The following is a 21,864-nucleotide window of genomic DNA, read 5'->3' on the forward strand; positions in this document are numbered from 1 at the left end:
ATCCTCTCCTCTCCCTCCTTCCCTCCTCCTTCCAGAGGCCACCTAACTGTGGTACCTGCCAGTCCATTTATCTGCATCAAAGCCTGTGCCCGCTGCAAGCTGGAAGATTGCTTTCTGTGTAATAGGTCTTTGAAGGCGGTGGCAGCTGGGAGGCTAATTCATACCTGTCAGTGAGTCCTGTTTAATGGAAGATTTGGCCCCAAACCTCCCAGCTCCCAGCTCCCCTGAATTCTTCTCCCTGCATGTTTCCTAGTCATTTGCTCCCATGACCCGAACATACCTATCTATTCTTCCCAGGAACCGTGTCCCTTTTCTGCTTTGCCTTCCCAGGGCGAGCCTGCAAACAGGACTTCACAGGCAGAGCACAGTCTGTCTTACTCATTGCTCTGTCCCCCGCCCTGCATCCCGTGCCTGTGCTCAGCGAGTGTTCAAGGTATTCATTAAATGAATTAATGTTCTCCTGGAAACACACTCTTGGAGTGTAACCACCTTTACAAAGACGTCCATCATTTGCTCCCACAAAGAAGGAGACAGAGGCCAGGTGCTAAGTCCTCCTTCCTCCGCTGCAGCAGCTGGGACGGTTTTGGGACGTCCTGAGAAGACGGTTCTGTCTCTGGGTGCTAAATTGGCAGTTGTTAACTACGTCGTGAGCTGGGCAGCTTAAACTTCCAAGAGTGAAGCTGACATGAGAAATGGTGGCCACCTTGTGTTCCTGCCAATTGGCTAAGGAGAGCTGCCGCTTTTATGTAAGTTTGCTTCCTTTATCAGGCACCAAGTCCTTGCATCTGAGGTCCTCTACATCCAGGAGCCCTAGTGAGACCTCTCCTCTTCATAGCAGAAGGTCAGTGTCACCTTTCCTAGGTCCCAGTGCATTGCCTTCGGGTACATAGACATACATACACCTCAGACGCCTCCCTTCTCACCATGGCAACAGTTGTCTGGGAAGATGAGTGATGCTGCCAATCAGTGGTTGCTGCCTCTGTACTGACTCCAGTGGTTCCACCTCTGCACCAGGTTCCACGAGAGGCGTCAGCTTGCTGGCTGTGATGTGTTCCAGGCCATGAGGTTCTCTGAGGGGTTTTAACAACAGCCAGAAGCATCCGCAGCAGATGACCCAGAGGTGGGGAGCGGTGAGGAGCAAGACAAGGGGCAAGTTTGTAAGTGGCCTCAGGAGTTTGAGCTTTACTCTAGGGTAATGGAAAGCCCCCAAAGAGCAAGAAGATCAGGAAGGGTTGAGGAAGACTTCAGCTTTCCAGCTAAGATAAAAAGCAGGTCTTTGGAATTTACAAGAGGTGTCACAAGGTGATGTTTCTGACAAGATGACAGGTGCCCTGTTACCCTTGGGCTGTGAGGAAAAGGCGCCAGCGCCACAGAACCAGCATGCAGGATGCCTCCAATGGTGATTAATTGAGCTGTGGATGCCTTTGACACTGAGTGGAGGATGGAGAAGCTGGATTGCTTAATAATAACAGCACTCGCTACTCCTAATGGTGCTTGTAATACAATAGCACTTAGAATGTAATAATAATAATAATATGATTTGCCATGGTGTGTTTTCATCTCATTCTCCTTGTGCTGCCCAAACAGTGATTAATCCCAAACGCTCCTCTCAGCAGGACCAGAATTCCTCAGGGTAGAAAGCACTCCTGAAAGCGTCAGAAGTCTCAGAGGGCCTCAGTTTCCCCGTTTGCTCTGCTCTCTGTCATCCCTCTTTACATAGCATCGTCTGAGGCCCCGATATGTGCTCTGCCCGGAGCCAGGTGTTACTCGCCACAGGGTCAGGCAGTGGACTGATTTCCCGCCACAACTGTTCCCAATGACTTCCTTGTTCCCTGGCTCCTTCCTTCTGCCTTGTCTGACCCTCACTAGTGGTAATGGGGAAAGTAGAAGGAATTAGCTAATTTACACGGTCAGTGTACACTGTAGGTACAATCCTAAGTGACACTTAGGACTCCCCACCTCCTGGCACATGTGTATGCACGCGCGCACACACACCATCCTTGCAGCTGGGCCTATGGTGAGCTTGATTTCTGTGACTAGTATACACCAATTTATAAACTTCATCCAACTCACCCACAGGTGCTTTAAAAGCAGAGTTTGCCCAGGCTGGTTGTGGGACAGAAAGTCAAAAAGATCTAAAGGGTAAGGGGCGGGGCTTGAGTGAAGTCTCCTCTGATGAGATGGAGCGGGTCCTAGACGAAGGCTGAAGACCTGCTTCAGATGCCCAGTGCTCACCCGAACCAAGAGTCAGCTAGAAATAGAAATGTCAGTCCTCTAGCCTCAATGAGGGGGAATTCCACCAGTGGAATTGGTATGAATTGGTATGAGGGTTTGGGCTCCAGCCAGCCTGCTGAGCAGAGCCCCATCATGGTAAGCCAAAGTGATGACCTACATAGGTGGCTAACTTTGTGGTAATCTGTTACACCGTGATAGAAAACTAATGCAGGGAATCAGTGCTATAACCAGAGTGACAAAGGCAAGAGGTTGACTGGGAGGGAAATGGGAAATTCTTCCACATACCATGTGGTTGGAGAAACTTAGATAAGATTCAACCTTCTCTGAGTCTCACTTTCCTATTATAAAGAACCACAACCTCTACCTTGCAGAGTCACTGTTTAAAGAACTTAAATATAGGGTCTGGGGAGATAGTTCAGTCAGTAAAGTGCTTGCCATACCATCGTGAAGATCCGAGTTCGATCTCTAGGACCTACACAAAACACCTGGGCATGGTGGCATGCCCTCATCATCATGGCACTAGGAAAGGGGAGATGAGTGGATCTCTGGAGATTGATGGTAGCTAGCAGTGCCTACTTGGTAAGCTCCAGGTCAGGAAGATCATCTCAGAAAACAATATGATGCCTGGGAACAACACCAAAGGATGACCTTGGGTCTCCACACACATACATATGTTTACCCCTTACATACATACTTTCACCCCCTTACATACAAAGATCTTCATACAAAGTGCTTGGAGTGACATATAATACTCTGCTACACTCAGAACCAGTGACAATTATTGCTACTACTCCAGCTTGTGAGAATGGGTAGATTTTTATTTGTAGATCTTCTTGAGAGTGGACACCTCGAGATTGCTATAACAGACAGCAGAGATGGTTATGTGTCTCTCCCTGAATTAATGGGAATTCTGATTGTTTAAGAACTGTGTGACAGGGGTCAAAACCCCTGTCTTTTCCCCAAAGTCCTATCAGACAGAAGGCTTGGGCACTCCGAGGGGGTGTTTCTATTATGTTTCTGAGATGCTAAGTCAGAGACGTCCCCAGAGCCTGGTTCTTATTTCAATGTGATTTATCTCCTATGAGCGGCCGGATGCACCCAGGAATAAGCTCACCTGGGCTCAGGAAACACTCAAAAGTGTGTGCCTTGGAGTTGAAAGCAAAGACAAGGCATGAGTCCCAACTTTTATTAAATGGATGAAACACAAGCATCTCTAACTGGAATCTGGGATCCCGGAGAGACTGATCTTCGCTGTCACCCTGTGTGTCAAACATCGACAAAGGTGTTTGACAATTGGCTGCTCTGAACCACCACGGCTGTCACCCAGAGTCAGAGCACCTCTGAGAAGCTATGCCAGTTGCAACCCCAGACACACACATCCCTGCCTCACCTGCTTAGGAACCCCCTGACTCCTGCAGACACTCCTGCCTCACTCTGGTAACCAGATGGCACGGTGATGCTCAGATGTGTGGTGGGGACACTGAGAGGCCCCAAGGCAGGCTCCCCTTACACTCCAACTCTGAGAACAATAAAGGCCTAACTCACTCTTATCCATTTTAAATAAATAATTCTGTAGTCCTGGGTTGGGGGCAGATTTTTTGGGGGGAGGGGTAATTCACCCATCCCTCATCCCCCTATTCACCTGACATTCTGATGGATTGGTCCTCGAGGACCCCAACTCTCACCATGGGGAGAAAGCAATCAAAGGGACTAAGCAGACTGTCTCAAAGACAACAATTCTTAACCTTCCATGCAACTTGAGGCAACTGCTACCTGTGCCCTTCAAGGCAAGGGTCCCATCTCTGAGGTCTTCATCTCTCCTGAGAAAGACCTGTGAGCAGCCACATTCCTGCCAGCCAGGTGAAGCAGTTTCTTTATTCCAATGTCCCCCAGTCCAGGGTGTGCATCAGGTTCTACACTGCAAAGCCTAGATGCCGTGAGGAGGCAGCCGCCATCTAGAAAGCTAGGGGTATGAAAAGTAGGCAGCTGTAGCTCTGGATCCCCCCAGCAGGATTTCAAATGAAGTAAGTCCACCACACGCGGCATCGTAGAGACAGGTCATACATGTGCCCACTGGCCTCTTCTGCTCCCAAAGGCTGCCACAACTCCTTAACAGTGTGCTTCCTTCTTCTTCATGTTTCAGAGTTAGAAGCTCCCATGGTTGGGGACGAGGGCAGACCCCTGGACCAGAGTTCTCCTATGGGATATTTCTGAGCAGCATTCTGAGCAGACCGCACCAGCTTTGAGATGAGTCAAATTCCCCCTGCTTGTGCCCTCAAGATTTTGGTCTCTTTTTAGGCAGTGATACTCATCTCTTTGAATGAGGAAAATTGTTCAACCATTATTCAATTGATAATCTTCAGGCCTGTGCTTGTGGCCTGGGACAGATACTTGTGACTTAGGTGCTGACTTAGGTCCACTGGGGACTCATGCTTTTTCCATTGTCCCGCCTTGTGAAAGTGTGCAAAGGCTTGGAAAGGTCCTTCCCACTCCCAAGCACCATCTTCATGAGTGCGGTGTCCTATACTCTTATGACTTTGTTCAAAATGCAAAGCTGTCTGAACAAGCGAGACGTTAACTACAGGTACATTCCAGCTAGAACATGGCTCGCCTTCTCTTCTGCCTGGCTCACTCCTGATGATTCTTCAAGGCCCACAGGGTGACATCTCCCCAGATAAAGCATTCTGTAAATATGCCAAACATTCTGCAAAGAGCCCGGGGCTCTTCTCTAATCGCCCCACACCACCCTGGGCTGTATTTATCATTTACGAAGCCCCACTGATTTACAATCATCTACCTGGATTCCTCTCCCTCTCCAGTGTGGCCTCCTCAGGGATCAAGCCTTTATTCATGGTCATGCCCCCTTTGCTGTCACCCTGTTTGTCAAACATCAACAGGGCAGTCAGTGCTCTGTTAAAGTTGACCTAGACAAACGTGACCCACCAGGAAGAAAGCCTCTTGCGACTCTAGATCTCTGTGAGACCTTAGGCAAGTCACTTTGGCTCTCTAATTGTTTACTTAACTTCACAATGACGAGGCTTAGTTAGATGCTCTTGGTGACCAAAGAAACTCAGTGCTGTCATAACCATCGTCACGTCTGCCTGAGATGGATTTGAAGGACTCTGAGAAACACAGGACAGGAATTTCTGAGCAACGCAATGGGAGAGATCAAGACAGTGTTTCCCAACCTGGGGAGTCTGGTCAGTTGAAGGTCAAGCAAACCAGACGAGGACAGTGGGAGACCCTGGTCAGGAAAGTCACTTGCTTTGGTGAAAAATGGGCTGGCTGGGGAAATTAATCCAGACCCATGTGGTATCGACATCCAAATTCATAAAGTCAATGACACTGAAGAAGTGAGAGGTCAGCCAGGCAGTGGTGACACAGGCCCTTCATTCCAGAACTTGGGAGGCAGAAGTAAGTAGATCTCCTACTTCAAGGCCAGCCTGGTCTACAGAGTGAGTTCCAGGACAGCCAAGGCTACACAGAGAAAACCTATTGGAGGGAGGGGGGAGGAACTTGAACTTCCCACAGGGCAGGAAACCCTGACTGCTCTTAGGGATGGAGAGGGAGGACGAGAGGGAGTAGGGGGAGTCCCTTCTCTGGACTTCTGGATGCCCATACCTTACATTACTAGACTAAGATCTTGGTGAGACACAGCTCACTGGGCCACACCAAACTGGCCCTTGTGTTTCTGACCAGACAGGGGGCACAGAGTAGACATCAGCTGAATAAGCATAGCTGTGTTCTAGTTTCATTTCTGTCGCTGTGATCAAATGCCCTGACAATGAGCAACTTGGGGAAGGAAGGTTACAGTCTATCATTGGGGGGAAGTCAAGGCAGGAAGTAGAAGCAGGCCCATTGTCAAAAGCAGGAAGACACGAACGCACATGTCTTTGCTTGTTTGCTCTTAGTTAGGTTTCTCCTTTCTTACGCTGTTCAGGAACCCCTGCCTGGGGAATGGTGCCATCCACAATGGGCTGGGTCATCCTACACCAATGAATAATGAAGACAATCCCCACAGGCCAATGTGATCAATAATTCCTCATTAAGACCTTCTTCCCAGGTTATTTTAGGTTGTGTTAAGGTATCAGTTAAAACTAACAAGCACAAGAACTATATTCTATTAACCATTATGAGACAGGATCTCTCTACCTAGTTCTGGCTGTCCTGGAACTCACTATGCAGACCAGGCAGGCCTTGAACTCTAAGAGATCTGCCTGCCCCTGCCTCCCAAGCACTGGGATTAAAGGTGTGCGACACAATGCCCAGCAAAGACTGTGTGAGCCAATTACCTTGGAGAGGAGGTTTTTTTTTTTTTTTCTTTGTAATTTTGTCTGGTGTTGTTTTGTTTTGTTTTTCCTGGAGCTGAGGGCTGAACCCAGGGCCTTGTACTTGCTAGGCAAATACTCTACCACTGAACTAAATCCAAAACTCCAATTCTCAAGAAAAAAAAATTAAAGCACAAAAATAAACCAAAACACAGAATCTTAGCTAATGCCTTTGGAAGCCCCTCTGACTCGCCCTGCTCTTTACGACGCACCCACATTTTCCAAGCAGTGACTCAGACACAGATTAGGTCCTTTGCAGAGCACCGTGCCCCATGCTGGAGTCAGCGCCCCTCCTTAAGAGGCTGTGTGGGCCCAGCAGACATCTGTCACCAAGGCACCTGCCACCTCTCAGGCTTGCATTTGGCAGGGTGAGTGGGGGTGGGGGGAGATGTTCACAGCTCAGACAGACTCACAGGGAGCTTTTGCTTCATTATTCTACCCTGAGTTGAAATAAATACTTATTTATTCACCAAAGCATACTGGAATATGCAGAATGGCTCTCCTAAAGGGCTCAATAAAGCTGAAATATGTGGGGACTCTTAATAATTTTACAATAAACTACACTTTAGAATCAATTGCTCTGTCACCAAGAAAGTTGCCCGACTGATGGATTGTGGTGCTGGCTGGCTCTGTGTGTGTGTGTGTGTGTGTGTGTGTGTGTGTGTGTGTGTGTGTGTGGTACTCTTTCAATGAACAATCTGGAAAAAAAAATCAGACATCCCAGAAACTATTGCTCTAACTAGGTGAGGTCAGTTTTGAGGTTTTTTTGTTTTGTTTTGTTTTGTTTTTTGATGAGAGTTTCAGAGTTGAGGAGACCCAGACGCAGTCATCAGGAAAATAAGGTCTCAGGGTGGAGATATTCAGCTGGGAAGAAGGGGTTGGGGATAGGGGGAAGGAACATAACCAGCCAACAAGTGAGGATTAGAAACCTCCACTGCACCTCACAAAGCATTATTAGCCCACTTTGCCGAAGGGTCTGCACTGATTAATTTTGACTGTCAGTTTGATGGAATGAGAATCATGTAGGAGACAAGCCCTGGGGCATGCCTGGGAGGGCACTCCAGGGAAACCTGAACTGAGGTGAGACAACCCACTCTGAATGGGGACAGCAGCATCCCCAGGACCAGGCCCTGGGCTGCACGAAAGGGAGACCGGGAGTGGGGCACGGATGTCCAAGTGTTCATCTCTCTCTGCTTCCTCGTCATAAATACAATGCCCTTTATGCTCCTGACCCCACGTCTTCCTGCCATGGTGGACTCTATCTTGTCACACATCACCAAAATAAACCCTTCCTTCCTAAGTTACATTCCTCAGGCGTTTCGTCATAGTGATAAGACTAGTAACTAAAGCAGAATCTGATAGGTAAAGTAGCAGCCACATGAGCATCTTATGCAAAACAGAGCACAGGTTAAAAACTCCTGTTCCCTCTGATCTCAGGCCCTGCCTGCTTCCAGGAAACTGGCCTTCTATCCTTGGTGTCACGTGACATAGAGAGGAGGTGCTCCAGCCTCTTGTGCCAGCATGGGAAAAGGGAAATGAGTTTCCTGAAAGATGACCCTTCAGATCTGAAGAAGAGGATTTGTTCTGAAGACCTTTGGGTTCTCACTCCATGAGTCAGGAGCTAGGCATAGGCCTCAAGAAGCCACAGGACCCAAGATCAACCAGGGCACCATGTGGCCATCAGTACCTCTTGATGGCATGGAAGCCACTCAGCACAATCGATCATGGCTAGCTTCTAATTGCATTTTCCTTCTGCCATGGTCATTCTCGGGGCCAACCCAAGCCTCAGGTTCTGACATCTCCCACCCTCAACAGAGTTCCAACCCCTGCCAGGTCTTCATACCCTTAAATCCAAATCTGTCCAGGCAAGGATGAGAGGAAGGGCAAGCAAGACTCAGCAGTTACCTGTGACTGTGTGGGCCACAGATTCACAGAGGCATCTTAGAGATAGGGAGACAGCCCAGCACTGCCAGGCTGGACTGCAGCCAACCCCTAGGTTCAACTAGAGGGCTTTTGTGGGATGCACTGAATTTATTTGGGGTGTATGGAAATGAGCTATTCCCCTCCAGCCAGTACTCTCAGGCCCAAAACTCTACAATGTGAAGAAATAACCCATTCATACACTCAATAGACACTGGTTGAGCAGTCAGCTTTTAGGGTTATAGTCCTGGTAAGACAGACTTGGTCTGAACTTCATGAAGTTTAGAACCTAGAGGAGGGATAAAGAACTGTGAATTGGGCTGGGGAGATGGCTCAATGGGTGTGAGGACCTGGGTTTGAATATTTAGCATTCATGCATACGTTGAACAAGGTCACATATGCCTGAACCTCAGGGTTCAGATGTTGAGATAGACAGATCCTGGGAGCTGGCTGGCCGGCCAGCCTAGCTGAAATTGCAAGCTCCAGGTTCAATGAGGGAGACCCTGCCTTGAGAGAATAAGAAGAAGAGCAATAGACTAAGATATTTGATGTCCTTTTCAGGCCTCCATATGTGAACAGGAGTGCATGAATACACACATACATACACACACACATACATACATACATGTGTACGTATATATGTAATATATGTGTGTGCTTGCGTGTACACATGTGCATACCACACACACACACTCACACACAACTGTGAAAGTGACAACACATGCAGGCTAGTGATATGCCAAGATGTCACAGTGAAAGAATGACATTTAAATAACACCTGGAAGATGAGCCAGTCTGACTTGCCATAGAAAGGAGCAGAAGATTGGAATAATGGCATTCACCCTTTCTCCTGAAATTAATTGCCTTCTCCCTCTGGGTGTCTGCCCTGGCTCCCCTTCCTGTAATAATTTTAGCAATTGCAATTACTTATGGCTAATCTCACTGATAAAGCTTTGAAAAATAAATACAAACTCAGGTCTGCTCGGCAATAAAACAAGCTGAGAGGAGGAAGGCCAGCTATCTACCCTGCTCAAACAGGTAGAGCCTGGGACGTAGGAGGGTGATTACTGCAAGACTTGCTGGGACCTGGCTACAGTTCCTAACAGAAAAGACCTAAACAGAAGCTGCTTCTGTGGGTCACGTGGGGCCTCCGTCCAATGTGTTGCTCTCCCCTCTTTATAGGAAACAGGCCCATCCAGAGGACATCGTGAATGGGATTGCTCCCAAACAATGTACAGAGGAACAAGTCCAAGGCTTAGCCAGACCCTCCGAGAGCACGCCTCATGCAAGCCCTTAACGTACAGATGGAGAATGGGAGCTAGGCAAGAAGGAATGGCTTGTGGAGACAAAGGAATGACTGAGGGAGGCGGTTAAGAGCTAACTGGCTGGCTTTATGATCTGGCTTCACTACAAGCCAGAGACCAAGGCATTACCAGCCTCGGCTCTTGTAAATGGGAACAAAATAGCTGTTTGTGCTGGAGTTGATGTGAGCCTTACGTTAGAAAATAACCATGGTGTTGTGTTTACAGAGCGGGCGCAGAGAAGTCATTCAATAAACAGCAAGTACCGCTAGCTATCACTGTTACCTGGCATCAGTGGCAGGACTAGCCTGGTGCCCCATGGCTTCACTGCCAATCCAGAGCCTCAGCCCTTCTGCAGGCATAACTATTCCTCTGTAGTGTATCTCTAGATTTCTCCCCAGGGAACAAGTCTGGGGTGCTATTGCCTATTCTGTGCCCTTCACAATGGCGGCAGCGGAGACCCAGGCTGCCTGCGAGGCTGGAGGTAGTCCTGGTATCCGTGATTTCCTGCTTTTCATTAAAATCCCACAAGACTTTTGGCTTCACCCCTAAATCTCCACACTTCTCCCCACCGAGGCTGCAGCTCCCTCCCATGGCACTTCGCCCGTCTGAGCTCTCTGACAGTAGATTAGGGTGATCTTATCTTTCCTATTAGGGAGTGATCGTAGCTCTTGCTGGGGTCATTAGCAGCCAGAGAACCCCTCCAGATTTATTAGGTCAAATCTAGCTTCCTCCGTCACCTCTTCTTTTCAGACACATCCACCACAATAGCAGACAGGACTCTGCCCAGAGTCTTAATTCTTCATGTCCTGTATCTAACTTGCAAGTGTCTTGTGAAACAAAGGCTCCTCCAACCACAGCCAAAGGCAGGTTGGAGGACAGAGACTATTCTACTCCACTCAGCAGCCAAATGAAGCTATATCCACAACTGGTCTGTGTGCACCCCATCCAGGCAGGCACACTCTAAGCCCCCAGAAACTTTGGTAGCTAGAGAGTCAAACAGACAAAACAATTGATCTTGCAGAATACACAAAAGAGATGTGCAGCGGCAATCAGTAATGTGACAGAGATTCCTTGCTAATGACAAAACCTATATCTCCTTTTCCTTGGCACACAGCTAAACTACATTTCCCAGACTCCTCTGCAGGAATGAGCAGCCATATGGCGAGACCTAGCTAACAGAATTGTAAGAAATAATCTGCACTGCCTTAAGACTTGACCCATAAATTACTCTGTGGGTGAGCCTCCATGTTTTTCCCCATCCTCAGCCTCCACGAAGCACATTTATAAGCTAGAAGATGCCTGGAACCCTAAGCATCCTTTATTTGAGGCCATTACTACCAGGGACACCCTTGTGGAACTTTAGTAAGAAATGTACAATCTGCCTTCTACATCTGCAGGTTCAACACCATGGATCCATCCAACAGCTGGCTGGAAATAGTCAGGGGACAATTAGGTCTGTGCTGAGCAGGCACAGATACTTTCCTTGTCACCGTTCCCTAAATGATGCCACATAATAACTATTAGCATTTACATTACGGTGAGTATTCATCTAGAGACGGTTTAAAGTGTGGGGGAGAAATGCTACACCATTTAAAAGAGAGATTTGAGCATCTGCATCACTTTTTTTTAATTCACAAAGGGTCCTAGAACCCATCCCTCCCCGTACTAAGGGACTTGTGTGCCTGCCACTGTGTGAAGCTGTGGGGTTTGCGGGTTAATTAGCTGGAGCAGTTGGCACAGCTTACTGGCTACCATGCCGCTGCCAGCTATTCTTAAATTCCTACTAAGAGTCTTTAAAGACGGGCGTTACCACTATTCACATCTTAACTGATGAAGAAACCAAACTCTCAAGAGCCTTTGGGTCCACAGAAGTCACTGGAAACTCCTGAAAAGGGTCTCTCACCTGTGCATCAGGGCTGGGCTCTTAAATACCAGCTACCTTCTCTTACTACTAAGCTTCTTCATTAGAAGGGCCCTCGACTACACCTGTGGGGTCTTGACTCTGCCAATCAGCAAACTCTAACTGGAGAGAAGAGGCTTGTAACGCTCCCCACCCACCAGAATGGCTCTTATTAAAAAATGAAAAATAAGAAGCATTGGCAAGGTTGTAGCGAAAAGTCAAACCCTTGTACACGGCTGGTGGGAATGAAACATGGTGCCGTCATTCTGGAAAACAGTTTGGCAGTTTCCCAATAAATTAAAATGTGATGACTGCCTAGTTCGGTGAGTTCCCTCCTTAGAAACATACCCAGGAGGAGGAGAAACAGAAACTGGGACAGATATCTGCACACCCATGTTCATGGGGCTATGAGCCTCAACGCCAAACAACTCAAGTACTCATTGATGGGTTCATGAATATGCAAAATGTGGTTGTACATGCACCATGGTATATTATTTAGCTTGAAGAAGGGTGAAGCTTAAAGATATTAATCTACATAAAATAAGCCAAACAGAAAAGGATAAATATTGTATGATTTCATTTTCATGCAGCATATAGTCGAGCTCACAGAAAGGCTGTAGAGGTGTGGTTCGGGGCAGGGCCGGGCTGGGAGGAAGCAGGGACCAGAGCACCTGTGTACTAAGTGTGGCGCTTTGGTTTGGGAAGATGGAAAGCAGTGTAGAATGGATGCTTATGGTGGCACAACAATGCAAAAATGTCTCCTGCCGCTGAAAGATACACTGAAGACAGCTAAAACGGTGAATTGAATTGTGGATGGGTTTTTTTTTTAACCACAATAAAAAGATTTCTTTGTTAAAACAAAATAAATGAAATTCCGATACATGGCACAATGTGGATGTGCCTAGAAAATATTAGACTGAGTGACATAAGTCAGGAAGGAACTGAGTAACATGGGATAAACTCTCTGAAGAGAGTCACTGAAGAGAAGTGAAGTCACAGAGAGCAGAGAAAAACAGAGGTTTCCAGGACCGCGGGAGAAGGAACAGGAGCTATTAGTTTTGGATTTCCTTGGGTTTTAAAAATGGTGGTGATGATTTATATAGGCGAGTATGTCAATATCACTTAATTTCAAACTTAAAAGAATGTTTAAAATGGGAAATTGGATGTTATATACTTTCCCACAAGGAAAAAGGTCAAAAGTAGAAAGTATGGAGGAGGCATAGAAGAGAGAGAAGGAAGGTTGGCTGAGCGACCTCTAAACCCAGGCAGGCACCAGTTCTCTGGGCTGTGCCTGTGTTGTCTCATGACTCTGCACAGTGATTTCGTTTGCTCTGCTTTGTCCCTTCCTTGGTCCATGAATGCTCACTTCAACCTACCCCAACCTGTCCTGCTGGTCAAGCCTCGCTCCTCCCATCACCTTCCACGGTCCTGATCACTGACCATGTGCACCCCTGGCCTTCTGTGATTTCTCATACTTTGTGGTTTGAGTCACATAAGCCAACCCTCTGCCCCAGGGATCCCCATCATACGCATGCCAGTCCCTATTGAATAAAGACCAACTCAAGCCAGGTGGTGGTGGCGCACACCTTGAATCCCAGCACTCTGGAGGCAGAGGCAGACAGATCTCTGTGAGTTTGAGGTCAGCCTGGTCTACAAGAGCCAGTTCCAGGACAGGCTCCAAAGCTACAGAGAAACCCTGTCTCAAAAAATCAAAACCAACCAAACAAAAGACCACTGAAATTGATCCTTGGCCCATTAGAACCATGAACGGGGTGAAGAAGTTGCTTCACTGATCAATCAAACGATCAATCCAAGCACCCCCAAACCCATCTTGAAATAGATGAGAGAATGAAAGCCCCCTTGCTGTGTGCTGTGGCCAAGCACTACAGCATCCGAATACTTCCAGTCATGAAGCTATTATTCTGGCCAGAGCAGGGGCACTGTCCCGAACACAGGTGCATCTCCTCCTGCTGAAGCGTCTGTCTCATTACCTTTCACCTTCTGTCACTGAGCTAGGCTTCCCCTGGACCCACCAGCCCAGCTTCTAAACTACAGACTTGCTCTGATGGACCCGAGAGAAGCCTCCTTTTTTGCCCCCTGGCTCAGCAACACTTCTTACATCAGTTCCCTGTGTCACTTAAAGTTTAAGGTTGGTACGCACACTCTCCCAATGGCCGGGCCTCAACTGAGAAAGAAGCTATGCATTGTGCAACATGAACAGAGTTTTGTGAATGGATGTATGCTATATTTTTGGTTGTGAGCCCAGCCTTTAACAGCTGAGCCATTTCTCCAGCCCAGTGTTTCATTTATGAGTGGTCATTTTGTCCCAGCTCTTGCTATAGGTAATCAACAGATCGAAACCAGAGCTGTAAGTTTAACTCATCTATTACAGACGCCCTACGTCAATCAGTGTTCTTAACACCTGGATGGGACTGAGGCGCAGGGACAGCGACGCTCAGTAATTACCGACACACGTACAAACATCCTGCGATGGCAAGTATGCTCACACATAACAGCTGAGCTACTGGGTTGCGTTTATTCTCTGGAAATAAATAAAATGGTATTTTAAGAATCATTCTTTGGGGAGCAAAACATGTGTTTCCCGTTCCTTTTAACCTACCAGAAGCAAAGCCAAGCCTCTCTACCATAATAGCTTCCCTTTATTAAACTCATATGGTGAGCCAATTGCTCTCCTGAGCTAGGTACAGGACCCACTGACAGAAGAGGTCACCAGAGCTCAGAGAGGTTAAGTAGTCTGCACAGCTGGTAGCGACTCCAACTAGAAGGTTAAAGGCCTGTCTATCAAATGCCCAGGTCTAGGTCTTTTCCAGCTCTCCACGCTGGTTTGCAAGAGGAAGCGCTGAGAATTCACATCGCTACAGCAGAAACCAGAGTGCGGGGAGAAGATGGGATTCCCTGGGGGCCTGAGAGATGGGGTGAGGAAGAAAGAAAGCCAGGTGCATCGGTGTGGAGGATGGAGCTGGAGGATGGAGCTGGAGGATGCAGAAGATGGCTTCACTGCTGCGAAGTCCGTCTGCTCCGCTTCCAAACGCTGAAAGCTCCAGGCAGCATAGCTGGCCTATAACAATGTTTTGCTCCTACTCCTGTTGGAAAGCCAAGGCACTAAGAGAAGCTTCCAGAACCTTCCCTCACTGATTGATTTCTGCAGGAACAAAAGTGTTCCTGCTTTTGTTTCCCTGACTGTTTCTCAAACGGTGAGATCTTTGCTTACCCGTTGAAAACCCAGAGTCAGGCGTGAGTCCTGTTAATTCCAGGTGCAGACCTATTCTTGACCCATGCCCACCAACAAGGAGGAAAGCTCCCAACAGCAAAAGCACTTCCTGCTGTGTAAAACAATACAGCTCCTTGGGGACACAGAAGGCTTTGCACATACAATTCGTTGTATCTTCACAGCAACAGCAGAAAGTTTGGTTATCTCCAAAACGAGAAAATGTGGGCCTGAGAGTCCGTGCGACTCACCTAAAGTCACCCTGAGAGGACAAGAAAGAATGGGGACTTGGTGCCTGTGGCTCCTGACTTGACAATGCATTTTTCCCCACTGGAGAACATTGTCACCCTTCAAGAAGAGCGAAGGATGACACACAGTATGCGAATGCTGTCTCCCTAAGCACCCAAGTCATCAGCTCCATCTATTTCAGACTACTGCAGGGGGAACTCCTTCATTCCGTCTGCTGAGTGGTTCCAGACATGGAGATGCCCAACTCCATCCTTAGCTGCTGTTTCTGCCTGGTACAAGGTGCCTCCCTGGCAGGCTGGCACAGTGCAAGCAACCTCAGCCCCATCCACCTGCCTTTCTTCCCTCCCCTCTCTGCTCCCACCCCCACCCCGCTCTCAGAAAGAAGCACAAGGGTACTTTAGTCTCTTTCCTCTCCTGCCAACTTGCCCAGGCTGCCCCAGACGCCTCCTCACCTTAAGCAAACCCATTTGCATTGCTGTGGGAATAACCTAATCCTCCTCTTCCGTTTTACATGTTAATTCTCTGATTTACAGCTGCAGTGTTAGATAGAAAAGGGAAAAAAAAACATGGCAAACAAAGGAATTCATTTCGTTCTATTTTACATTTTGAGGGGAGTGAGGGGGCTTCTGGGGTGTTGGAAATATTCTATTTCTGGGTGTAGAGGCTGCTTACACAGGTGTTCTCACTTTGAGACAGCTCTTTGCTCTGTGCATATAGAATATTCATGGTGTTCTGTAAGCACCCCACACTTCGATAAGCAATCCCATGGGCTAAGTGTTGTGGCACACACCTGTAATCCCAGCACTCGGGAGGCTGCGACAGGAGGATTACTATGAGCTCTGAGGCCAGCTTGTGCTACGAAAGTAACAAGAGATACAGCAAACCCCAATGTTAACTGTAAGTCAGATGGTTTAATGAGCCAGCCATGTACTCTCAAGTTCAAGCCATGAGGAATAACTTCCTGGCAAACCCTAGTGGAGGGAGACCCTGTGCCAGAAGGAAGGAATTGCTTCGTTCCTTTATAGGCTTTCAACTCTGGGAACTCAGGCCACCAATGTATCAGGGTTAACGACTTCCCAGAAGCCCCAAGAGAGGGCTCTCCATGGTACCTGCATGAATCCAGGCCTGTCTCTGTCGGCAAGCATCTCTTAAATATGGCCTGGCCCCTAGGTTCCAGGAGAGAGACTGCATGGCCTTCTAAACCATCCTGTGCACACTCTATCAGCAAGAAGGTCCTTACTAACAAGCAACTATCCTCTCAGTAAGGCTGAAGAGTCCAAGCTGTGAGGCTGGATTCTGTTCCTTAACTTAGCAAGGCTTTGTCGACTCACTGGTCATTTTCAGAGAAGGACACCAACAGATGGCGAATAAGAAGCAAGTCCATTCATATCCTTGGAAATGTGCGAGTTTAGGGCCCTCGCTGTTTCCTGGACATGCTATGAGCCACCTCACAGCCAAGTTCCTGAGGTGCAGTTAGTTCCTTATCAGGGAGCACTCTTCCTTTTCTTATATGTACACAAGGACTCTATTATTCTTCCAGAACTTTCTTCAGTGAAGCTGTTCCCTATTGCCCCAGGTTGAACAAGCAGTACCTGCTTAGGGAGCTGGTACAGTTTATAACGTATCTAGGAATAGAATTTTCCACTTGCTACTATCAGAGCAACTGGTACTTAGGGTTTTTTACAAGGCAGGCTCGTCTTTCCTTTTTTTTAAAAAAAAAAAAACATTCTACTTAGTGCGCATGTATGCGTGTGTGTGTGTGTGTGTGTGTGTGTGTGTCTGCGTGGTGTGTAGCCTCCACACACATACTATAGGACTCATGTGTATGCACACACACACACACACACACACACACCTTGTAGAGTTAATTCTCTCCTTCTACCACATGATCAACCTCAGGTCACAGGGCTTGGCAGTAAGAGCCCTTACCAACTGAGTCATCTTCCAGGCCCAGGCTTGGGTTCTTATTCCAGTTTCAAACCCTCATGCCTGACCAGTACATGGTTTACAAGAACTACTCAAAAGGGGTCACGTCTGGACGAAGAGGTATCTAGTGGCATTGTTGGTATATAAGCAATCCCTCACAGGCTCTTCTGTTTGAACACTTGGTCCCCAGCCAGTACTGCCTGGGGAGGTTGTGCAGATCTTGGAAGATGGGGAATCTAGCTGGATGAAGTGTCTCACTAAGGGGTGGGCCCTTTGGATTACAGACTGACCCCACTTCCAGCACGATCCCACTCTGCTCATTGATCTTTGGGAAAACAGGCTATGTTGCAAGCTCTACCTCTCCAGCCTGAGTTCCAGACACCACGCCTCCTCCACCCACCATCATGGTTTGTCCCCTCCAACAGCGAACCACAATAAACCCCTCCTCTGTCAAGCTGCTGCTTCTCCATCACAGCAGTGAGAAAAACCATGACTACCCCTAGTCAAGCAATGCATAAAATAAACTTCTTCTCCGAAGAATGATCTATAATAGCATACTGAAGATAACCAAAACATCTCCCAGCCTGGGAACAGTTAACTGAGCAAACTGTGGTACAACTGAACCCTGAAACCTACACAACAGGAAAGATGCAACAACCCGGGTAGGTCCCCAGGGCTCTCCACCAAGTGAACATGTCAGTCACAGAAGGTCACACACTGTATCACTTTCGTCAAACTATAAAGTTAGACAAACAGAGCGTGGGTCCCTGGCTGTGGGAATTAGAGATGGTAGGGAGGGGTATGGCAGGCGACTATAGAGGAATGACCTAAGGAAAGCCTTGCTCAGCAAGCAAATGTATGTGCTATCTTTGCAACTTCTTAGAAACCACATCATTATCCCTAAGTTAAAAGCTATACATTTTCAAAGAACTTATGTTTTAATTACATGTGCTTGTGTGTTAGTGTAGACATGTGGGTACAGATGCCTGCAGAGGCTGCAAGAGGGCGTCAGAGCTCCTGGATCGGATCTGGAGTCATAGGTGGTTGTGAGCCGCCCATGTGAGTTCAGGAAACCAAACCTGTACCTCTGCAAAACCAATATGTGTTTGTAACTTCTGAGCCATCTCTCCAAATCCAGCTATTTTTTTAATGCTTGTCTTCTTATTTTTTTCTGACTACTCTTGAATTGCCTGCGTGTGTGTGTATACACGTATGCATATATTATCTATATACCACAACAATTTTCACATTTCTTAATGCCTTACAATTTCATAATGCTTCCCCATACATTGCCATACAACTTGATAACAACCCCGTGATGTAGCTATTCAGGTCCCTATTCGACAGATAAGCACACCACATACCGCTCAGTGCCTTCTTGAAGAGCACATGGCTACTATCTTGGCAAAGTTAGTACTTAAGTACTTATCAATAAACTCAATAAAATTCCAGTTTTCTCATCTGTAAAATAAGGGCTTTAGCCAAGATGACCTGGGGGGACATGCAGTTATACCACTATTAGACATGCAAACATCTTGTGCCCTAACTTTCCTCTTTCTGAGTTATCACGGTGGTTGGGGGGAATTCTACTGCAGGCTAGAAACTGTACCCACTGAGGAAGCTTATCCATCACAGAGCTGCCCTGAGGAATCTGTGCTATAAAACCAGCGACACTGGAGGGGGCATCAGAGCCTCCAGATTCCAGTTCTCAAAGGGCTAAAGGTGCTGGCGTGAGGATCCCACTGGGCTTCTGGATCCTGTTTCTTCACAATGCTCAGACATGATGGTTGGTTTTGGCTCTTTTTGCCTCCCTTTCCTCACAAACCATCTTCTTCCACATTGTTCCATCATATTCACTAACCCTGGCCAACACTATGCTAAGGAGGAGGGCTGGGTCTTACCAGATTGGTGAAGATGTATGTATAATAGGCTGACACCATCCCCAGCTCAGCTGCCTGCAATGCAAAGAGAAGACAATTAGAGAGAGACACTCCTGCAAATGCAGGAGCAGTAGGATACCAAGTCTACTATTTATCTGGCCCACTAAGCACAGGCAGTGCAGAGGGTCTTGACTGGTTCTCAAGTGACTCCGGATCTTATAGGATGAAGGACAGAATCATTAGCCTCTAGAGCATGTTCTCTCCACCTCACCTCACGTTCCACCCCGAGTGACTCGCCCATATCTGATTACTGTTCTAATGTACAACACACTCCCACAAATAAGACTGAGCATTTCAGGAACCAGAATGGATTTAAGGGAAATGATGCAAATAAGGAAACATCCTAGCATAATCTCCGTGACTCCTAACAACATGGCTAAGGTTTACCTACTGTTCAGTCTGTGTCAGGTACTCTAAAGCCTTCAACATGGGCTCACCGAAGGGGACAAGCACTATTTTCCTTCCTCGACTTCCACTTTCCTCTGGAAGAGGAAGCTGGCACAACAGTAACTAAGTCACTTGTATGAGATGGCATATATCAGAATTCCAAAGCTTTTAATCAAACTGTACGCTCCTCAAGGGCCACACACTTGATGGAAGTGCACACACAGCACTCTTCGGGACTGTGAGTAGGATGATGGAGCGTGCCCAGATGAACCCTGCCTCATCGGAATGCAGCTGAGACCTGAGCAGGCTGCGTCTGCAGCCATGTGGAGATCAAGTGAATCATTTGCAAACTTGATATTCCTTTATTCCTGCTAAGGAACAAGTTGCTGGTGACATGCCTCGCCCTTGATCTCCGTACAGGAGTGTGGTGTCATCCCACAGCTGAGAACCGTGGTTTTGACACAGCCTCCCTTTGGCCTGATCTCTGCCGCCATCATAAACACCCCTAACCAACCTTGCCTGTCAGGGTGTCTGGCTTTGAGTGTGACAGGTGCTATAGGAGCCGACAAGGAGATCAGGTAAGTAATGAGCCTGGCTCTCTCCAGGGTCCTCAGCCCTCCTGACAGTCCGTTAGATTTTCATAATATATCCTGCAGCCCCGGGCCACTGGGAGATGGCTCTTGTCATGACTATTGTGGCGGAGGAGGGGAGAAACAAGACCAGGATAATTGCATTTTCCTCTTTCTCTCCCTAGAACTCAAATAACTTTGCGAGCATTCTTCACTTTGTGTCTCCCCAGCTGCTGGAGGTTCAGGATACACTGACATCACCCTGGTCCCAATGGACGCCTGAAGTGCAGCAGGACTTGGTGTCAGGATTAAGCTCCTGTGGGGTTACAGTGGAGCACAAGGTTTCCGCAGGGCTCCTTCTCTCTTTAACACTTTCTTCCCCACTCCCAAGACAGGCAGGATGCCACCCTTCATCCACACCCCACCACCCACACTCAGTCTTTACTGTAAGAGGACCACTGCCTCAGACACTGCCTAGACCCACAACAAAAGCTACTGTTGACAGGCATTCAGCCAGGGGCAGGCTAAGGGGCATAGTCCGTAGTTAAAATCCATTTTGTGAAACCTGTGTCCTAGAGATAAAAGACAAGAGATCCTAGGTTTTTAAGAGATGAATTCTGGGTAAACATGGAGTTCGTTGCTGGAACAGCCACTCAATAAAGTAGGGGATTACTGTGCAAAGCCTCCTGAAATCAGGAAGCTGCCGAGAGCTGCCAACCAGAGCCTGACTCCCATGTGCACAGCGGGGCTCCAGAAAGCCCCGGGGAGCCCCCAGAGAGAGAAATATGGAGCCCTACAGAAGCCCAAGGATAAAGGCCAGGCTTGCTGGAGAGACTGCCTGCCTGTGGCTACCAGGATGTCAGGAGGGAAGCAAGGAAACAGGTTTCCCCAAAGCACCCTGTTCATCGATCAGTTTGGCAGTGAAAATGCAGGAGCGTAGGTAGAAAGGGGTGGTTAGAAAGGATGGCCACGGGGCAGCCAGAACAGCTGTCGGCTAATGAGGACCAGTATAGGCAGTCGCCTTCAGAAGCATGATGCAATAAGTAAATACACACACACATCTCAGAGCTTCCTCCTCCTGCAAAAAAAAAAAAAAAGCCCTAGGAAATGGGAAAACACAAGGTGTGTTTAAAGGAACTTCCCAGCATTGGCAAAGGTGCACCGTATGCCACGTCTGAGCGTGTAAACGGTTAAGAGTGGCGAGTCCTCTCCTTCAGAGCGTGTGTTGCTTGAACTTGGCATTCCACTCTGAGAAGCATATGCTCAAGAAATATGCATGAATGCACGTGCAGAAAGATTTATGTATGAGGATGTGTGCCCTCACATTATTTATCATAGCAAAAGACTGGAAACAACCTGTTTTTACAAGGATGAAGGGATGGTTAAATAAATTATGGGACATCGGCATGATAGGAAATGATACAGCCACTGAAATATTTGTAGAGAACTATTTAATGACGTGGAAAAATGCATGAAACATAGTTGAGCAAAGAGACTAGCTGCTCACAGAAAGTTCTAAGCAGTGTGTGGGTAATTGGGGGGATGTCTGAAGCAAGAAGAATAGGCACTAAAACTTTAGGAAAGGTTAAGGCTCGGCGATGGGTTGTGAGTGACATTTATTTTCTTCCCTGTACTTTTCAGAAAATTTCAGCAACGAACTCAGAATGTTAGTGGAGGGCGGTAGGGTGGGGGGCTGGGAAACAATCAATTTGCTCTGTCAGGAGTCATGGAACACTCTTGGAAAGAACCATCCCCCATCCCCGGCCTCTGCTCTCTGATGGAATGCTGGGGGACATCTGTTTACTCAACTGAAGCTCTTACCCCTAAAGATGACCCCTCAGCCTGCTTCTCTCATCCCCAAAACCTACAGGAGCCTT

At 47.6% G+C, this 21,864-nt stretch overlaps 1 protein-coding gene across 3 annotated transcripts in view; it reads right to left on the bottom strand.

The window, feature by feature from the left end:
- The window catches only part of Grik4 (glutamate ionotropic receptor kainate type subunit 4), a 424,337-nt gene that overhangs the window by 116,555 nt on the left and 285,918 nt on the right, over nucleotides 1-21,864 (bottom strand). For all 3 annotated transcript variants that reach the window (XM_087905544.1, XM_087905543.1, XM_048417251.3), the window contains exon 8: nucleotides 18,993-19,046. In XM_087905544.1, the coding sequence (XP_087761670.1) occupies nucleotides 18,993-19,046 (54 nt within the window). The remainder of the gene's footprint in view (nucleotides 1-18,992; nucleotides 19,047-21,864) is intronic.

This window comes from Myodes glareolus, chromosome 4 (assembly GCF_982192425.1).
Source record: "Myodes glareolus chromosome 4, mMyoGla1.1, whole genome shotgun sequence".
NCBI classification, from domain to species: Eukaryota; Metazoa; Chordata; class Mammalia; order Rodentia; family Cricetidae; genus Myodes; species Myodes glareolus.